The 15,680-nt window shown below is 38.8% G+C and overlaps 1 protein-coding gene across 1 annotated transcript; it reads right to left on the reverse strand.

Annotated features, from left to right (window-relative positions):
- Window positions 1–565: 565 nt before the first annotated feature.
- Window positions 566–2,648, reverse strand: LOC121653524 (granzyme B-like). Its single transcript, XM_042007073.1, has 5 exons — window positions 2,497–2,648; window positions 2,071–2,227; window positions 1,757–1,889; window positions 1,411–1,638; window positions 566–1,117 (listed from the first exon to the last, which is right to left on the reverse strand). The coding sequence occupies exons 1-5, from the start codon at window positions 2,552–2,554 to the stop codon at window positions 971–973; spliced, it is 723 nt and encodes a 240-aa protein (XP_041863007.1). The 5' UTR covers window positions 2,555–2,648; the 3' UTR covers window positions 566–970.
- Between the last annotated feature and the right edge of the window lie 13,032 nt (window positions 2,649–15,680).

The raw sequence follows: 15,680 nt of genomic DNA on the forward strand, positions 1-15,680 counted from the left end.
CAGACCCTTAGCAAACAATGTTTAAGGCAGTTTGCATCTCTTCAAAAGTTATCAGAGGTATTGGTTGTGAAGTTTTGAAGGTTGACAAGATAACACATGTACTTAAGAGCATTTTATAGCTGGCTGTTAAATAATGAAGGCTCACTTTGAACACCAACTTCTGCTTCTGCTATATATATATATATATATATATATATATATATACGTGTGTGTGTGTGTGTGTGTGTGTATATATATATATATATACAGTGTTATAGTATATACAGTGTTTGAACAGTGAGTAACATGACCAGTATGAAAATGCAAAATAGGAATCCACCACACGGTGGTGCTAGAGTTCAGCTTTTACTGCCACCAAGTTTTAAGATGTTCCCGTTATGACAACTAATACACCCAGGTCACAGTGATCGTCTGTAAAATTACATGGTGTGTTAAACTATTTTACCTTCATAAGAAGTGAGCAGACAAAGATAATACTAAACTCTTAAATTATTAACCATCAAAGGCATTTTTTGCTGAAGTGTCAGATCCTTGATCAATTCAGAAAAATGATATTTCCAGCAGAAAAATGTCATGTGCACATTTATTCAAATAGAGAACAACACTTAACTGCAGACAAAAAATGCTATTCTTTTATTTCCAATTTAGATACACGAAGGAGTCATTTATTTTAAGTCTGTTCATTAACAGCTGGACCAAATCTAACCACATCTTTCAAGCAGTATTCAGTTGAAATATGTTTTCTATTTCTAAAGCCATTGCATATTAATGTTTGTTACCTGATGTTAAAAAGCATAAAGCACAAACATAAAAGGCAGTACAGTTTAAAAAAAACAAAACATGTTGCTTTGTGAACTTCAGCCAACCGCATTACATCTCAGTAATCAAATTAGTTTTTCCACCATAATTTCAGTTGCAGAAAAACAAATATCAAGATCTAATCAGTGTAAAATGTTGCCTCGTAGGTCCTTCAGTTATATTTCATAATGTTATCGATCCACTCCCTGTTGTCAGGTATCTTGGTATACTTATAGACGTAGGGACGTGATTGTTTACCTGCAGACACCACCCCATATGCCTTTCCATCACTGCAGACTAATGGACCACCAGAGTCTCCCTGAAAGTACATGAATATTATGTAGTGAGTATATATTAGGTAAACATAAAAGTAATTACTGATGCTGACCTTGTCTATTAATAAGGGTTAAAACAAACAAACAAATAAATAAATTATATATATATATGTATATTAACTTATCTTGCTTTTAATCATTTTAAAGTAATTTATTATTTAATTGTGATTATGTGTTGATGCCTTTTACTATTTCTAAATATCTGAAATGCCTTTGTTTTATGTAAAGTACTTTGAATTGTCCTGTAACAAATAAACTGCCTTGCCTATATACATACCCCTCCTGGTCCATGATCACCCTCAGAGCAGTACACGTTGTTCTCATTGCTTATCTTGTTGTGGATCAGTGTTACATTGACTTCCATCAGTACATATGAATTAAGGTTATTCTCCCTGTTTGTTTGTCCCCAGCCGGAGACTAAACATGATGTTGGTAAAGTGATATCGTCCTTGTCTGCGAGAGCAATTGGTTTTACACTAGTGGTGAACTTTGCCTTGGAGGTCAGCTGAAAAATCAAAGGTAAAAGATTTGTTTAGAAACAAAAAATAATGGGTATTTTCAACATTTTGCTTCCTAATTTGACTAGATGAGAATTTAAAGAAAAAATAAAATGGTAATAATACCTTAAGTAACATGATGTCATTTTGGAAAGTGGTTGCATTGTATTTCTCATGTGGAAATGCTTGTCCTGCAGTCAAGGTTTGAACGTCGGTCTGTTTAAAGAAATTGTGAACCCCAAGGAGAATTTTGTACGATCTGAAATTCCAGAGTAAACAGATTTCTTTGACTGTGCTGTGGTTTTGCATTCAAAAAGTAAAAAGTATTTATTATCATCATATTCCCTGACTCCAACATGTGTGCACGCTATCGCAGCTTTAATGCATGAGTATAAGTTGTAATATTTTTGGTAGGTACATATAAAGTGTGCTTAACTGACTTGGCCTGGCAATGGGCTGCAGTCATCACAAAATCTTCATTCAGAAGGAATCCATCACACTGCTTTGAGTGATTGTCATTAGTTACCTCCATAAGGGCCATGTACGGCCTGCTATGTGGCACAGCTTCATGGCCGCCAAAGACTTTTCCTGTATGAACTGAAATAAAAATTTTTTGGGAAATACGGACTCATTAATAATTTAGCACTTGATTTGCCAAGCAAATGCTAAGACCCATCCAATTAAGTTCAACACTTGCAATGTCAAAAAAGATAAAAAAAAAACACCAATCAACAAAAACAAACATGGATTCAACATAAATTCTAAATGGTATTAAAATCTTTGTGACAATGGAAGACCATTTTAAAGAATACAATTTACAGCAATAGCATTAACAAAAACTACTGTACGCTTATGAATAAACTCACCTTGACCAAGAAGAGTCAGCGCAAAGATCAGCACTGGGAAGTTACCGTGAAGAAGCATGTTGACATCACAGTCAAGCTGAGCTGCTGAGCAGTAGTGGAAAGTGTCTCAGACCTTTTCACTCTTTATATAGTTCCTTGTATTAGAGAGAAGGAAGTGTTAGTGATGATTGCACATACAAATGTTCATGTGCTTCTACCCACAGCAGACTACAACATAAAAAAATATCCTTTTTCTAAATGAAGTGCAGTGGTTTTTAGTGTAGCAAGCAGTAAATGAAAAGTCATTTTAGTAGCAAAACCTCATACATACTGTGTTGCATGATGGGGAAAATGTTATAGATTAGTACTGTGTTGAAACTTGTGGTTCACAGTTTCACTAACAAATCTAATAAGAAAAAACAGGAAGCCATGAACACCGACTATAATTTAAGCTGAAGCTAAAACCTCTTTTAACTCCTTCAATCTGCCATTATATAAGGAAAAATCTACATAAGTATTAATCATAGAGAGCTAATGCAAAGCACCATCAAAATATATCATATCAGTAAAATGTCCTTGTTCCAAGTTCATTACCCTCCTGTTAATAGTGACAGCCAATGTTACAATGCTGGCTGCTGGGATCTGATAAGCAGAAACCATGCTGCTTGGTTTGCTTTAATTTTTCAGCAGTTCAGTTGTTAAAGAAGTTACCTGTCAAGATTTAGGCTTTGGTGTTATATATTATTCTATATAAATAGTGATAGCTGCTACCCTTGCACAAACTCCTGTACTGGTATAATGACCTACTGTATGTCATATGTCTAAATGCATGCCTCTTGCTTCTGGAAATTGTTCTGGTTGCAGCTGCAGGCAACTGTTCACCTATAGCAGCATTGCAATGTTAGAAAAGTTGAATTTGTAAAATTGAAAAAAAGAAATTTTTTGATGATTCAACAAACTAGCAATTAATTAAAAATTCACACCATTATCATGATTTTGTCTTTTGCCCCTTAAGGACCTCATTGTTCAGCGTTTCACTTTGTAAAAACTACCTCAAGTCTAGCTGTCTGAACTATAGTTTGGACTTGTGATTTACTTTTATCATATCAATATACTTGTGACAATTAGCTATTTTCTAAATGACTTTATGAGAAGTACTGCTCTAAAAGACCTGCCCACCCTCAGTGTTAGCTCTCCTTGATCACTGATTCATCTCTGTCTTTAGTGTAAATGAATTCTTTATAATCAATGGTAAAACAATGATATTCTCTTGCATTTTGTAAAATGTACTTTGTTATATATTTTTTTTCTTGTGGTGTATCATTCTGCAGTTCTGCTTCAGTTCAGTTTTTGGACTCATGTTTGTGAATAAAACCATTTCTGTCATGGTTTAACACCTTTGTTCTTTCCGTAATTAACAGGAAAAACAGATTGCTATCACAAACCACTTCCTCTGCCCGATGTGTGAAATGTTGTAGCAAAGTACTCTCTACAATCTTTGAATCTGAGGTTTTGCTATTAATGATGTACTAAGAATTTTGTTAGCATTCAGACCCTTAGCAAACAATGTTTAATGCAGTTTGCATCTCTTGGTAAGTTATCGTAGGTTTTGGTTGTGAAGGTTTGAAGGTTGACAAGATAACACATGTACTAACACATTTTATAGCTGGCTGTTAAATTACAAAGGCTCACTTTGAACACCAACCTCTGCTTTATGTTAACACTTTACAGGGTCATGCAAATATATATATATATATATATATATATATATATATATATATATATATAAAACATGTAAATAATATATACATTTATATGTGTGTATATTGTGAAAAACAAAACATTGCCACCTAATTAAGCTACAAGCCTCCTAATGGATAATTTGTTCATGGGCAATTATCTTTCAACTGGCAACAAGTTAATTGACCCCATGGGGCTAACTACCATGGGGTTAACTACTATCATCATGTGCCAAGTGATGCAACAAGTAGCTTCTCATTTCTTAAGCAACCATGTTGAAAGACACATCCGGTGGTCGTAGAAAAGATGTTTATGTGTTTAAAAAGGGTCAAATCATTAGTATGCATCAAGCAGAGAAACCATCTAAGGTGAATGCAAATGCTACTAGACTTGGCTTAAGAACTGTCCAAAGCACTATTAAAAAGTGGAAGGATAACACACCTGTATGTATATATATATATATATATATATACAGGTAATCTGGAGAGTGATTGCTCATAGCAGAACCTGGTGCGGGTGTAACATCAAATGTCTAATGCACATACAGAATAAAATCAGCCAGGATATGTGTAGCAGGACACACGTGTGTTATTGATTGCCATATTTGTTGGTCAGCTTGGAGGTGACGACCATAGTCTGCTTCTTGCTTGCTGGTGGCTGGGGTTATGTCATTTCCTGGCATCCGGAACTTCCCTTCCTGGATGGTGCCTGTAGGCTAGCAACCGTGGCTGCAAATTGCTTTGTTTTTTTTGTTTGTTTTTTTTGTCCGTCTAGTGCTGCTCACTCTAGTTATTGTTTCAGAGACTCATGTGGGTATTGCTGCAGGCTGTGCACTCCTCATCGAGCTCATGGATCCTTTAGGCTGATGCTACATGTTGCATAACCTGCTGTAGATTGCATCGCCTCATGTGCAGCCCTGGATTGTGGGTTATACACGACAGTGTGACAACACAGCGCCCTGGTTTGGAACTGCAGTCTCCGCCTCGTGCATATTGAACCTGGGTGCCTGGTGGTAATTTCACCACCTTGGTGTATTTCCCCGGGTGAAAGTCCTTGTACGACCAGCTTGCCACATATGCATGCATTAAATCTTAATAATAGTTATTTTTAATGATTGAAACAATCCAGTCTGTGTAGTTAGGGATCTTGGTATACTTGGTATACACCCCGAACAACTGTGCATGGCATGCCATATCCCCGCATATCTACTCGTGCCCAGCAACACACTATACAAGGTTTTTGTAGCTGCCGTCAGAGGCAACTGTCACATATTAAGTTAATCCTTTTCATTATCAGTCAGAAATGTAACAAATGCAAATAGTAATTCATAAATGTTCAGTAATAAATGAGTGGTTATTTTTTCAGTAAATCCATGTAATAGTATGCCATTTATTTGGATAAAAGAAAGGGGGAACCATTTTTTGTTCGACTTGTCCACATTGTTGCTCGGGTTTTGGCAAAGGTTCAACATCAGTGTGAAACCCTTTCAACATGCAGCTACAAGTTGAATGGGCTTTACATTAATGTTGAACCTCGCCTTGGAGCCCAACTTTAAGCACAGGGAGAAATAAGGAATATGAAATACATATTTCATCAGTGCACATTTCCTTCTTTGTCATTGTTTAGTAAAGTGCATGATGGTTTCATTTAATTTAAAACATTTGCAAATGACAAAATGATGGATTATAAGAGAAATTTCTTACACCCTTACCTTAAGAAGCATCACATCATTTATGTATCCATTTTTATTGAAGCCTGGATGTGGAAATAACTGCCTCATCTTTATTTGCTGCACATTTTTCATTTTTTTCGACTGTATCGTGGACTTCTAACCAGACTGTGTAGGAGCTGCAAAAAAAAACAAAAACTTTATCTTTAAAAGAAACGTCCACTGTATCAGGCTAGGTTGAATAAAGAGCCCTAAAGTTTCAGGCCTCATTTCCATATACAGTTAACATGAAGTGTGTTAAATTGACCCGCTAAGGCTGCAGGCTGCAGTCATCACAAAATCCTCATTTAGAAGAAATCCACCACAATGTGATGTGGCACCATTTTCCATATGCATCTTCACAAGCACCATGTAAGGCCTGCTATGTGGAACAACCTCGTGGCCACCAAAAATTCCCCCAGCATAAACTTAGAAAAAGTAAAAATAAATGATATAGTAAAAAAATAAAAGGAGAATGCAGCTGCAAGAGAGAAGATTGCTGAAACGCAAGACTCTGCGAGACTTGGCAGGATCAACATGAAACAAACAAACGCCCTACACTAATGGAGGGGAAAAAAAGAAAAACAAGTTTGATATTCTAAACCACACCAACCTGATCACTCTGGATCACAGTGAAGAATATCTCACCAGCCTGACAGATTTCATTGAAGAAAGCTTCCAACGGAAATCCAACAACACTGCAGCGACGGCCTCCAAATCCGGCTCCGGTTTCAAAAGAGTTTGCCCGGCAGATTCCCCCGAAGCAACCAGTCCAGTTTCTCCAGTTTTGCCGGCAGCGATACAGCGGATATCTTAATCTCCACTGACAGAAAGCTATCCAGCCTCGATGCCCAGCTCTCCCTGCTGGAACTTCTTCACTGTGAGTTTCAATCTTTAAAAGAAAGTTTGGAATATAGCCAAAAGCAGGTGGAAGCTCTAGCTACGGAGAACAACACCCTCAAAGACTTGGTGAAAACCCTTACTGAAGGAGTAAGCCGACTATCAGTGGAAAAAAAAAAAAAAATGAAAGAATTAGTCCTACAGGCTCGTAGCATGAGAGATAACCTAGTTACTTCAGGTATCCCTGAGCAGGTGGAGGATGATACAGAAACAGTTGTAAAAAAAACATCATCAGAACCAACCTGAAACTTCCAGGGGAAAAGGTAAAAGCCATTTCTTTTAACGGCATAGGGGGGAAAAAACAAACAAACAAAAAAATAAAACAAAAAAAAAAAAAAAAAAAAATGGAGGGTAGACCCAGACTGATAGTAGCTAAATTCGTTCTCCACAAAGAAAAAGAAGCATTGTGGCTGACAGCTTTGTGGGACTGCCCTTAGTGTTAGTATTTCCAGAGAAATCCTGGAGTGTCGCAAGGTCTTGTTTCCCATCAGGAGGAAATTCCTGGATGGAGGAGCCCGCGCTGTCATCTTGGTGGACAAACTTTATGTCAATAAACAGCTACATCGTGACAGTAAAACACCACTTCCTGGTTCTCCTGACCTCAGATATGTATCCACACTCTCCACACGTTGCACAGGTGATATAAGTGCTAATCAGACTTACTGGGTTTAAGTCACAGAGTTTAATGTTTGTTCACAATAGACAATAATACTGTCAGTGTGCTACCCGTTTAAGAGAGTCTGGGGATTGTTTATGCTTCTGCCACCCCTTTAAGAGAGTGTGGAGATTGTTAAGGTTGTTGTGCTGTTTAATTTTGTTGTAGCTTCTCCAGATTCAGTGTTGTTTTCCACTATACATTCAAGTTTTCCTCAGTTGTACCTAAAAGGAGCATAAGTCTGTAAGTAAAGTCACCATTTGTGTGTAAAACTTTGAATCGCTAGTGTTAGCTCCTCTATGGGGTTTTCAATGTAATGTTACATTAAGCTAATCGTCAGGAATTTTGTGTTCTGTATATTAATGAATGCTTTGTATTTAAAACAAAGAGACCACAATGTAATACACAGCTCTTCCAGAGTAAAGCCTTTTAAAAACTCACCCGGTGACTCTATTTTTTTACCCACTTCCTCCTTTTTTTTGTTGTTTTCTTCCCACTTTATTCTTCTTTTTCTCTCTCTGCACACTTTTTCGTTTTCTTTTTTCTAACTGCCACCTCACAAAACAATATAGCACAGTACATTAATAATACCTGCATATATAACCCAACACTCACATTTGTTAATTCAAGCACATTCAATAACATTCAACACAGGCACACAACACTACTCATATATATTCACACGCTTACAAACACACACATACACATATATCAACAAGCATCCAACACACCTTTTCACCTCAAGCATGACCATACTTAGATTCATCACGTGGAATGTGCACGGAGCTAAAAATCTTTAATAGATTAAATGATCTGCAGGCGGACATTGTGTTCTTACAGGAGATTCATATGACAAAAACATCAGTGGATGCCCTCTCTACAATGCAGTTTCCTTATATTAACTCGTCCTGTTATAACTCCAGAAAGAAAAAGGTAGCCATTCTGATAAATAGAAAAGATCCAGATCCACAGATCCAGAAGGGAGATTCATCATAGTGAAATTAGGTATTCAAAATATGAAGTTAGGTATTCAAAATATGAAGTTATGCTTAGCTAACTTATATGGCCCAAATGTTGACGATCCCTCCTTTCACTCTTTTTTTCAGTTTTCCAGTTTCCTTCACTTTGAGGAACAAGAGAATCCCACCACCGGCTAAAAGCTGGAGATTTAATACAGCGTTGCTTAAAGATACTGACTTTATCAGCTATTTCACAAAAGAATTGTCATGGTTCTGTGTGTCTGAGTTTTGCAGGTAGGGTTGAGCAGGTTGCCATGGGGATGAAGGGCGGAGGCTGGAGCCACAATTGATCCCACCTGCAGCGCATCAGCACCTTCGTTAGCCAGCTTACCTCCCAGCTATTTAAGATCATGCAGGAGCTCCAGTCTTCGCCAGATTGTCACACTTTACTGCGTGGTAACCAGGCCTCATTCTAAGTCTTACCTTGTGCCTTGTTCTCAGTAAACTTATCTTGTCATCTTAATTCCTCAGCCTTAGACCTTGCTACCTTGGATCACCACAGCACCTTGGATAAAGACTGTCCCTCATGCCAAGTCAACTGCCTGCCTGCTCGCCCTGCCTGCAAACAAACTCATTCCACCTCCACCAGCAACCATCACCTGGCTTACTCCTCCACCGTCAGTCTTCCTCTGGAATACAGTAAGCCGCTGCTATAGCAGACATAACCCAGCACCCTCTCAGACCCACATTAATCCTCTGCCCTCTCATAGGAAGATCTTCCCGGACCTGGACCAAGCCACTAACATTTATTATAAATAAACATTGTTTGCATCTCACTCCTTGTCTCACTAAGTGTTCTGCATTTGGGTCTGCTTCTTTGTACCGCGGTCTCCGACCATGTCAAGAATGGGCTATATACTTAGAAAACATTGACAAACCAGGCGTCTCAGTATGTGTTCTGTGGGAAGCAAGGAAGGTAGTAATGCGAGGCAAAAAGATCTCTCTTGCATCACATACAAAAAAAAGGAAAGAAAACTCAAAAATATTAAAATTAGAACTAAGAATTAAATCATTAGAGGACGCCTACAGTGCTTCACCAAATGAACCAAATAAGGAAGGCTAGACTTGAATTAAATCAAATAATTAACAAGAGAACAGAATTTGTGGTGCAAAGATTACGCTTGGAGACGTTTGAACACAGTAATAAATCTAAAGATTTTTTAGCTAATCAGTTAAAAATAAATAAGGAAAAATCTACAATATCAGCTGTTAAAGATTCAGCAAGTAATATTACAGATGACCCAGCTGCAATAAACAACATCTTTAGAGATTTCTGTAAAACTCTGTATACATTACAATTAGATCAATCAGACAACGATATCCATCATTTTTTTTAACAATATAGATCTTCCAGGTTTACAGTAGGAACAAGTCACGGCCTTAGATTCCCCCCTCACAGTGGAGGAGCTACATGAAGCCCTTAAACATATGCCCTGTAAAAAAAACAACAGCACTAGGTCTGGATGGCTTCCAATAATTCTATAAAGAATTCTGGACAACGCTGGCCCCTACATTTTTCAAAATGGTGACACAAATAAAGGAAAACCTACCTCCAAGCAACTACCTACCATCTAGCTACAGATCCATATCACTGATAAATGCAGACCTTAAAAAGCATTAGCTGGAAAGTTAGAAAAAAGTAACTCCTCTCATTATACACCCTGATCAAACATGATTTATAAAAGGCAGATATTCCTCTGTTAACATGCAGAGACTAAATAATATAATAGATTATTCTACCATCTATAACCTGGAAACAATGATAGTTTCTTTAGATGCAGAGAAAGCGTTTGATTGAGTTAACTGGAAATATTTACTAGCTACTTTAAACAGATTTGGGTTTGGAATGTCTTTCATTAACTGGATTAAAATATATACTTTTATATATACTGCTAATGCAAGTGTCAGAACGAATGATCAAACCTCTCCAAGTTTTAATCTACAAAGGGATACCAGACAAGGTTTTCCACTACCCCCTCACTTTGTGGTATATTTATTGAAGAGCTAGTTGCTGCGATTAGACAAAATCAAGCTATTAAAGGCATTCAGTCTAAAATTATAATTCATGAAATAAGTCTTTATGCTGATGACGCTTTACTATTCCTTCAGAACTCACAAACCTCTCTATCTGAAACAGTCTCACTAATTAATAAATAAGACTCAGAACTAACAAAGCTTAATCACATTCATTTTCTTAAGACTATAGAAGATGATCTCGCTCACTTGAAATCTTTTCCCATTTCACTTACAGGGAGAGTTGCAACTATAAAAATGACGGTTCTACCCAAAATCAACTACTTGTTTTCTATGATTCCTATGAAACCCCCCTCCACCTGGTTTAAATTCCTAGACTCACACATCTCCCAAATTCTCTGGAAAAATAAACCACCCCGGATCAGTTTAAAAACTTTACAAAAGCCTAAAAAACAGATTTAGAGAAATCTGTTTTTTATCAGTTAAATTATTTTTTAATCTCACACAATAAATTTGAGAAGTTTCAGTCAGGTTTTAGGACCAATCACAACACTGAGACGGCACTGGTCAAGGTTGTGAGTGATCTTAGGCTCAATACTGACATGAAAAAACTCTCTGTCTTAGTGTTGCTTGACCTCAGCGCAGCCTTTGACACAGTCGACCACACTATTCTTTTAAACAGACTCCACGACATGGTTGGCCTCACTGGTACTGTTTTTAACTGGTTTAAATCCTATCTAACAGATAGAGAGTTCTTGTTAGCATGAAGGAATCCTCGTCCAAGAGCTATAGACTAACCTGTGGTGTACCCCAAGGCTCAGTTTTAGGCCCCACCCTTTTTAATCTTTACATGCTTCCTCTTGGTGATGTCATCAGGAGACACGGCATAAATTTCCACAGCTATGCTGATGACACACAGTTATATGTTGCAGTGACTCCTGATGAGCACGGGCCCATTGATGCATTGTTAGATTGTATTTAGATATCAGAGGGTGGATGGCAGAGAAAACTTTCTGCAGCTCAAGCAGGACAAAACAGAAGTTTTATTGATTGGACCTGAAGGCTGAGAGAGAGAAACTGGAGGGCCAAGCTGAAAACAGTAGCACTCAACCATTTTAATCAAGTAAAAAACCTGGGAGTGATTTTAGATGCAGATCTCAGTTTTGAGCCGCATATTAAAAACATAACTAAGACTGCTTTTATCATCTAAAGAACATCTCGCGCATCAGGCCGTTTCTCTCTCGAGCCAGTGCAGAGACACTGATTCATGCTTTTATCACATCAAGATTAGATTACTGCAATGCTCTTCTTTCTGGTCTTCCGAAGAAGTACCTGAACCAGCTGCAGCTTGTACAGAACGCAGCTGCACGTCTGTTGGCAAAGACCAGAAAGAGGCCCACATTACACCCATTTTAAAGTCTCTGCACTGGCTCCGATTGGCTGCGATTAGACAAAATCAAGCTATTAAAGGCATTCAGTCTAAAATTATAATTCATGAAATAAGTCTTTATGCTGATGACGCTTAATATTCCTTCAGAACTCACAAACCTCTCTATCTGAAACAGTCTCACTAATTAATAAATAAGACTCAGAACTAACAAAGCTTAATCACATTCATTTTCTTAAGACTATAGAAGATGATCTCGCTCACTTGAAATCTTTTCCCATTTCACTTACAGGGAGAGTTGCAACTATAAAAATGACGGTTCTACCCAAAATCAACTACTTGTTTTCTATGATTCCTATGAAACCCCCCTCCACCTGGTTTAAATTCCTAGACTCACACATCTCCCAAATTCTCTGGAAAAATAAACCACCCCGGATCAGTTTAAAAACTTTACAAAAGCCTAAAAAACAGATTTAGAGAAATCTGTTTTTTATCAGTTAAATTATTTTTTAATCTCACACAATAAATTTGAGAAGTTTCAGTCAGGTTTTAGGACCAATCACAACACTGAGACGGCACTGGTCAAGGTTGTGAGTGATCTTAGGCTCAATACTGACATGAAAAAACTCTCTGTCTTAGTGTTGCTTGACCTCAGCGCAGCCTTTGACACAGTCGACCACACTATTCTTTTAAACAGACTCCACGACATGGTTGGCCTCACTGGTACTGTTTTTAACTGGTTTAAATCCTATCTAACAGATAGAGAGTTCTTTGTTAGCATGAAGGAATCCTCGTCCAAGAGCTATAGACTAACCTGTGGTGTACCCCAAGGCTCAGTTTTAGGCCCCACCCTTTTTAATCTTTACATGCTTCCTCTTGGTGATGTCATCAGGAGACACGGCATAAATTTCCACAGCTATGCTGATGACACACAGTTATATGTTGCAGTGACTCCTGATGAGCACGGGCCCATTGATGCCTTGTTAGATTGTATTTTAGATATCAGAAGGTGGATGGCAGAAAACTTCTTGCAGCTCAACCAGGACAAAACAGAAGTTTTATTGATTGGACCTGAAGCTGAGAGAGAGAAACTGGAGGCCAAGCTGAAAACAGTAGCACTCAACCATTTTAATCAAGTAAAAAACCTGGGAGTGATTTTAGATGCAGATCTCAGTTTTGAGCCGCATATTAAAAACATAACTAAGACTGCTTTTTATCATCTAAAGAACATCTCGCGCATCAGGCCGTTTCTCTCTCGAGCCAGTGCAGAGACACTGATTCATGCTTTTATCACATCAAGATTAGATTACTGCAATGCTCTTCTTTCTGGTCTTCCGAAGAAGTACCCGAACCAGCTGCAGCTTGTACAGAACGCAGCTGCACGTCTGTTGGCAAAGACCAGAAAGAGGGCCCACATTACACCCATTTTAAAGTCTCTGCACTGGCTCCCCGTCAGCTTCAGAATTGATTTTAAGATTCTTTTATTGGTTTTTAAGTCTCTTAATGGTCTTAGCCCACCTTATTTATCTGATTTGCTTTTATCTTATGAGCCCACGAGACCCCTCAGGTCCTCTGGTACTTGCCTTTTAACTGTTCCCAGAGTAAAAACAAAAACCCACGGCGAGTCCTCCTTTTATTTCTACGGCCCTCGTATGTGGAACAGCCTGCCTGAGGACGTGAGGGGAGCACCTAGTGTGGATATCTTTAAAAACAGACTCAAGACCCACCTTTTTAGTTTAGCATTTTAATCATTACTTTTATTGTTACTATTGTATTTATTCATCTCTTTATTCTTAACACACAGGCTGTATTCAGCTTCTATTTATTTATCATTTATGTATTTGTTTTATCATTCTGATTCTCTTATTTCACGGGTTCTTTTATTTTATGGGTCTTAGCAATATTACTATTACTTTTATATCCAGGGTTGGTTTTTAGATTGTTTTAGATTTGGTTTTACAGTGTTTTATCTCAGTGTTTCCCCACACCACTAGACCCCAGAATTTATGATAGCGTTTCCTTGGTCCTTTTAACTTGCTTTTATCCTCTGTGATGTGTGTGTGTTTGATGGGAAGGGGTGGGGGGTGGGCTTGCTGCTATTGGGTTGGGGTTCTGGGGGATTTTACTCTCTGTAAAGCACCTTGAGTTGCTATTTCTATGTATGAAAGGTGCTATATAAATAAAGTTTGATTTGATTTGATTTGATTAAAGATCGGGGAGGATTAGGGATCAGGGCTTATGGGGGTGGAACTGGAGGAGTCTTCTATCGTCTCTCTCTCGCTCTCTCCCCTGCTGCAGAGGGCTGATTTCAGGTGGCTGGGGGAACTGGACCTGGGGTCTGACCGGAGATATGGGTGTGCAACCAGGGCTCTCTGGTCCCCTAGGGTGGTGGCATGGACTGCCGGGGATGAATGGGCGCTGCTACCTTGGACTCTTGACTGGGCTAGGCCTTTGCCCTTCTGCCCTCGGACGGTCCTGGAGAGGTGGGGGCACCTACAGTGGACAGCTGAGGAGTTGGTCGCCCCGGAGAAAGAACTTTCTCCCGGTTGTGCTCCTCACAGCGCCCCTGTCCTCCCCACCACCCCATGCCATACGCACCACACATAGGGCACTGTGGGGCAGGCGGAGATGGTGGGTTTGGCTGAGGGGTGACCAGTTGCAGGATCCTTTGGTGGACTTCTGCAACTGCCTACCCCACTAAATTTTAATCACAACTTAGACACCAATATACATTTAGGGCCTCGAGTGGACGGGCACACGGGCTGTGGGTGGGCGGACAGGAGCCACTGAGGTGGCCCTTCCCCCGTCCCCTCCCACTGTGACCTCTCTTCCCCCAATTTAATTTACACTTTAGACACTACCACATTTAACGCCACAGCACTACACACATAACACACACACTCACACATACTGAAGGAGACCTGAGGGGGTCCTGTTGCCTGACAGCAGTGGGACTCATAGCACTACCTCATGGCTTATTATTATATTATATTATTATAAATAGACCACACTCATGCACACACAACACAGGGTGGGTGTCTTCCTACGTCCTCGTGTCCTGGGATGTGCTCGGGAGGTGGAGGTTTGGTGCCTTCCGGCAGTCCTGTGTGGGGTGCTGCTGGGCGCCGTTTGCATAGCAAAAAGGAAGTGCATCATTTACATATACAAATAATGTGGTCTAGAAGCCCTTTCGTAATGAAACCATCTCTGTCATCTCCAGAACCAAACTCAACTTTTATCTGCAAATTATTTCATGAGTAATTAAACCATTCATTATCTGCCTGGATTTTACAGACATACAATATCATGTAAAAGTCTAGTTTAAAAAATAAACAAAAAAATAAAAAAATCACAGACACTACTGTGTACTGTAGCTATTTTCCTTTTTTTTTTTTTTTTTTTTGGCTACATAATGCATTTCCCTTCACACTTTGTATCATAAATACTTTACTTTTAAATACTATCATTTTCATAAATTGACATAGCTTGAAAAACCACTTCTTAAGTATTTTACTGGCCACAATTTAATTTGAATTGGCTCAAATGCTGCAAGCCTGAGGATAAATCAGACCAGTGATTATTTAATACAGCAGGGGAGCTGAACTTAGGCACAGGGACAATCACAGAATGTTTCCAAATCTTGTCTGCAGCTTTAAAGATTGCAGGAAGATATAATGAAAAATGAAACTTAGCTGGTCTGCGCATAATTTTAACACCTTACCCCAGATATTGTCAGGTCCAGGGCTCTTGGCCCTAGTATGCCTCAACTGGTTAGCCATCTCTTTAACATGAAGGGAAAAAGATGGAAGAGCATCAGTCTAT

Source organism: Melanotaenia boesemani, chromosome 14, assembly GCF_017639745.1.
Source record: "Melanotaenia boesemani isolate fMelBoe1 chromosome 14, fMelBoe1.pri, whole genome shotgun sequence".
In the NCBI taxonomy this organism is placed as follows: domain Eukaryota; kingdom Metazoa; phylum Chordata; class Actinopteri; order Atheriniformes; family Melanotaeniidae; genus Melanotaenia; species Melanotaenia boesemani.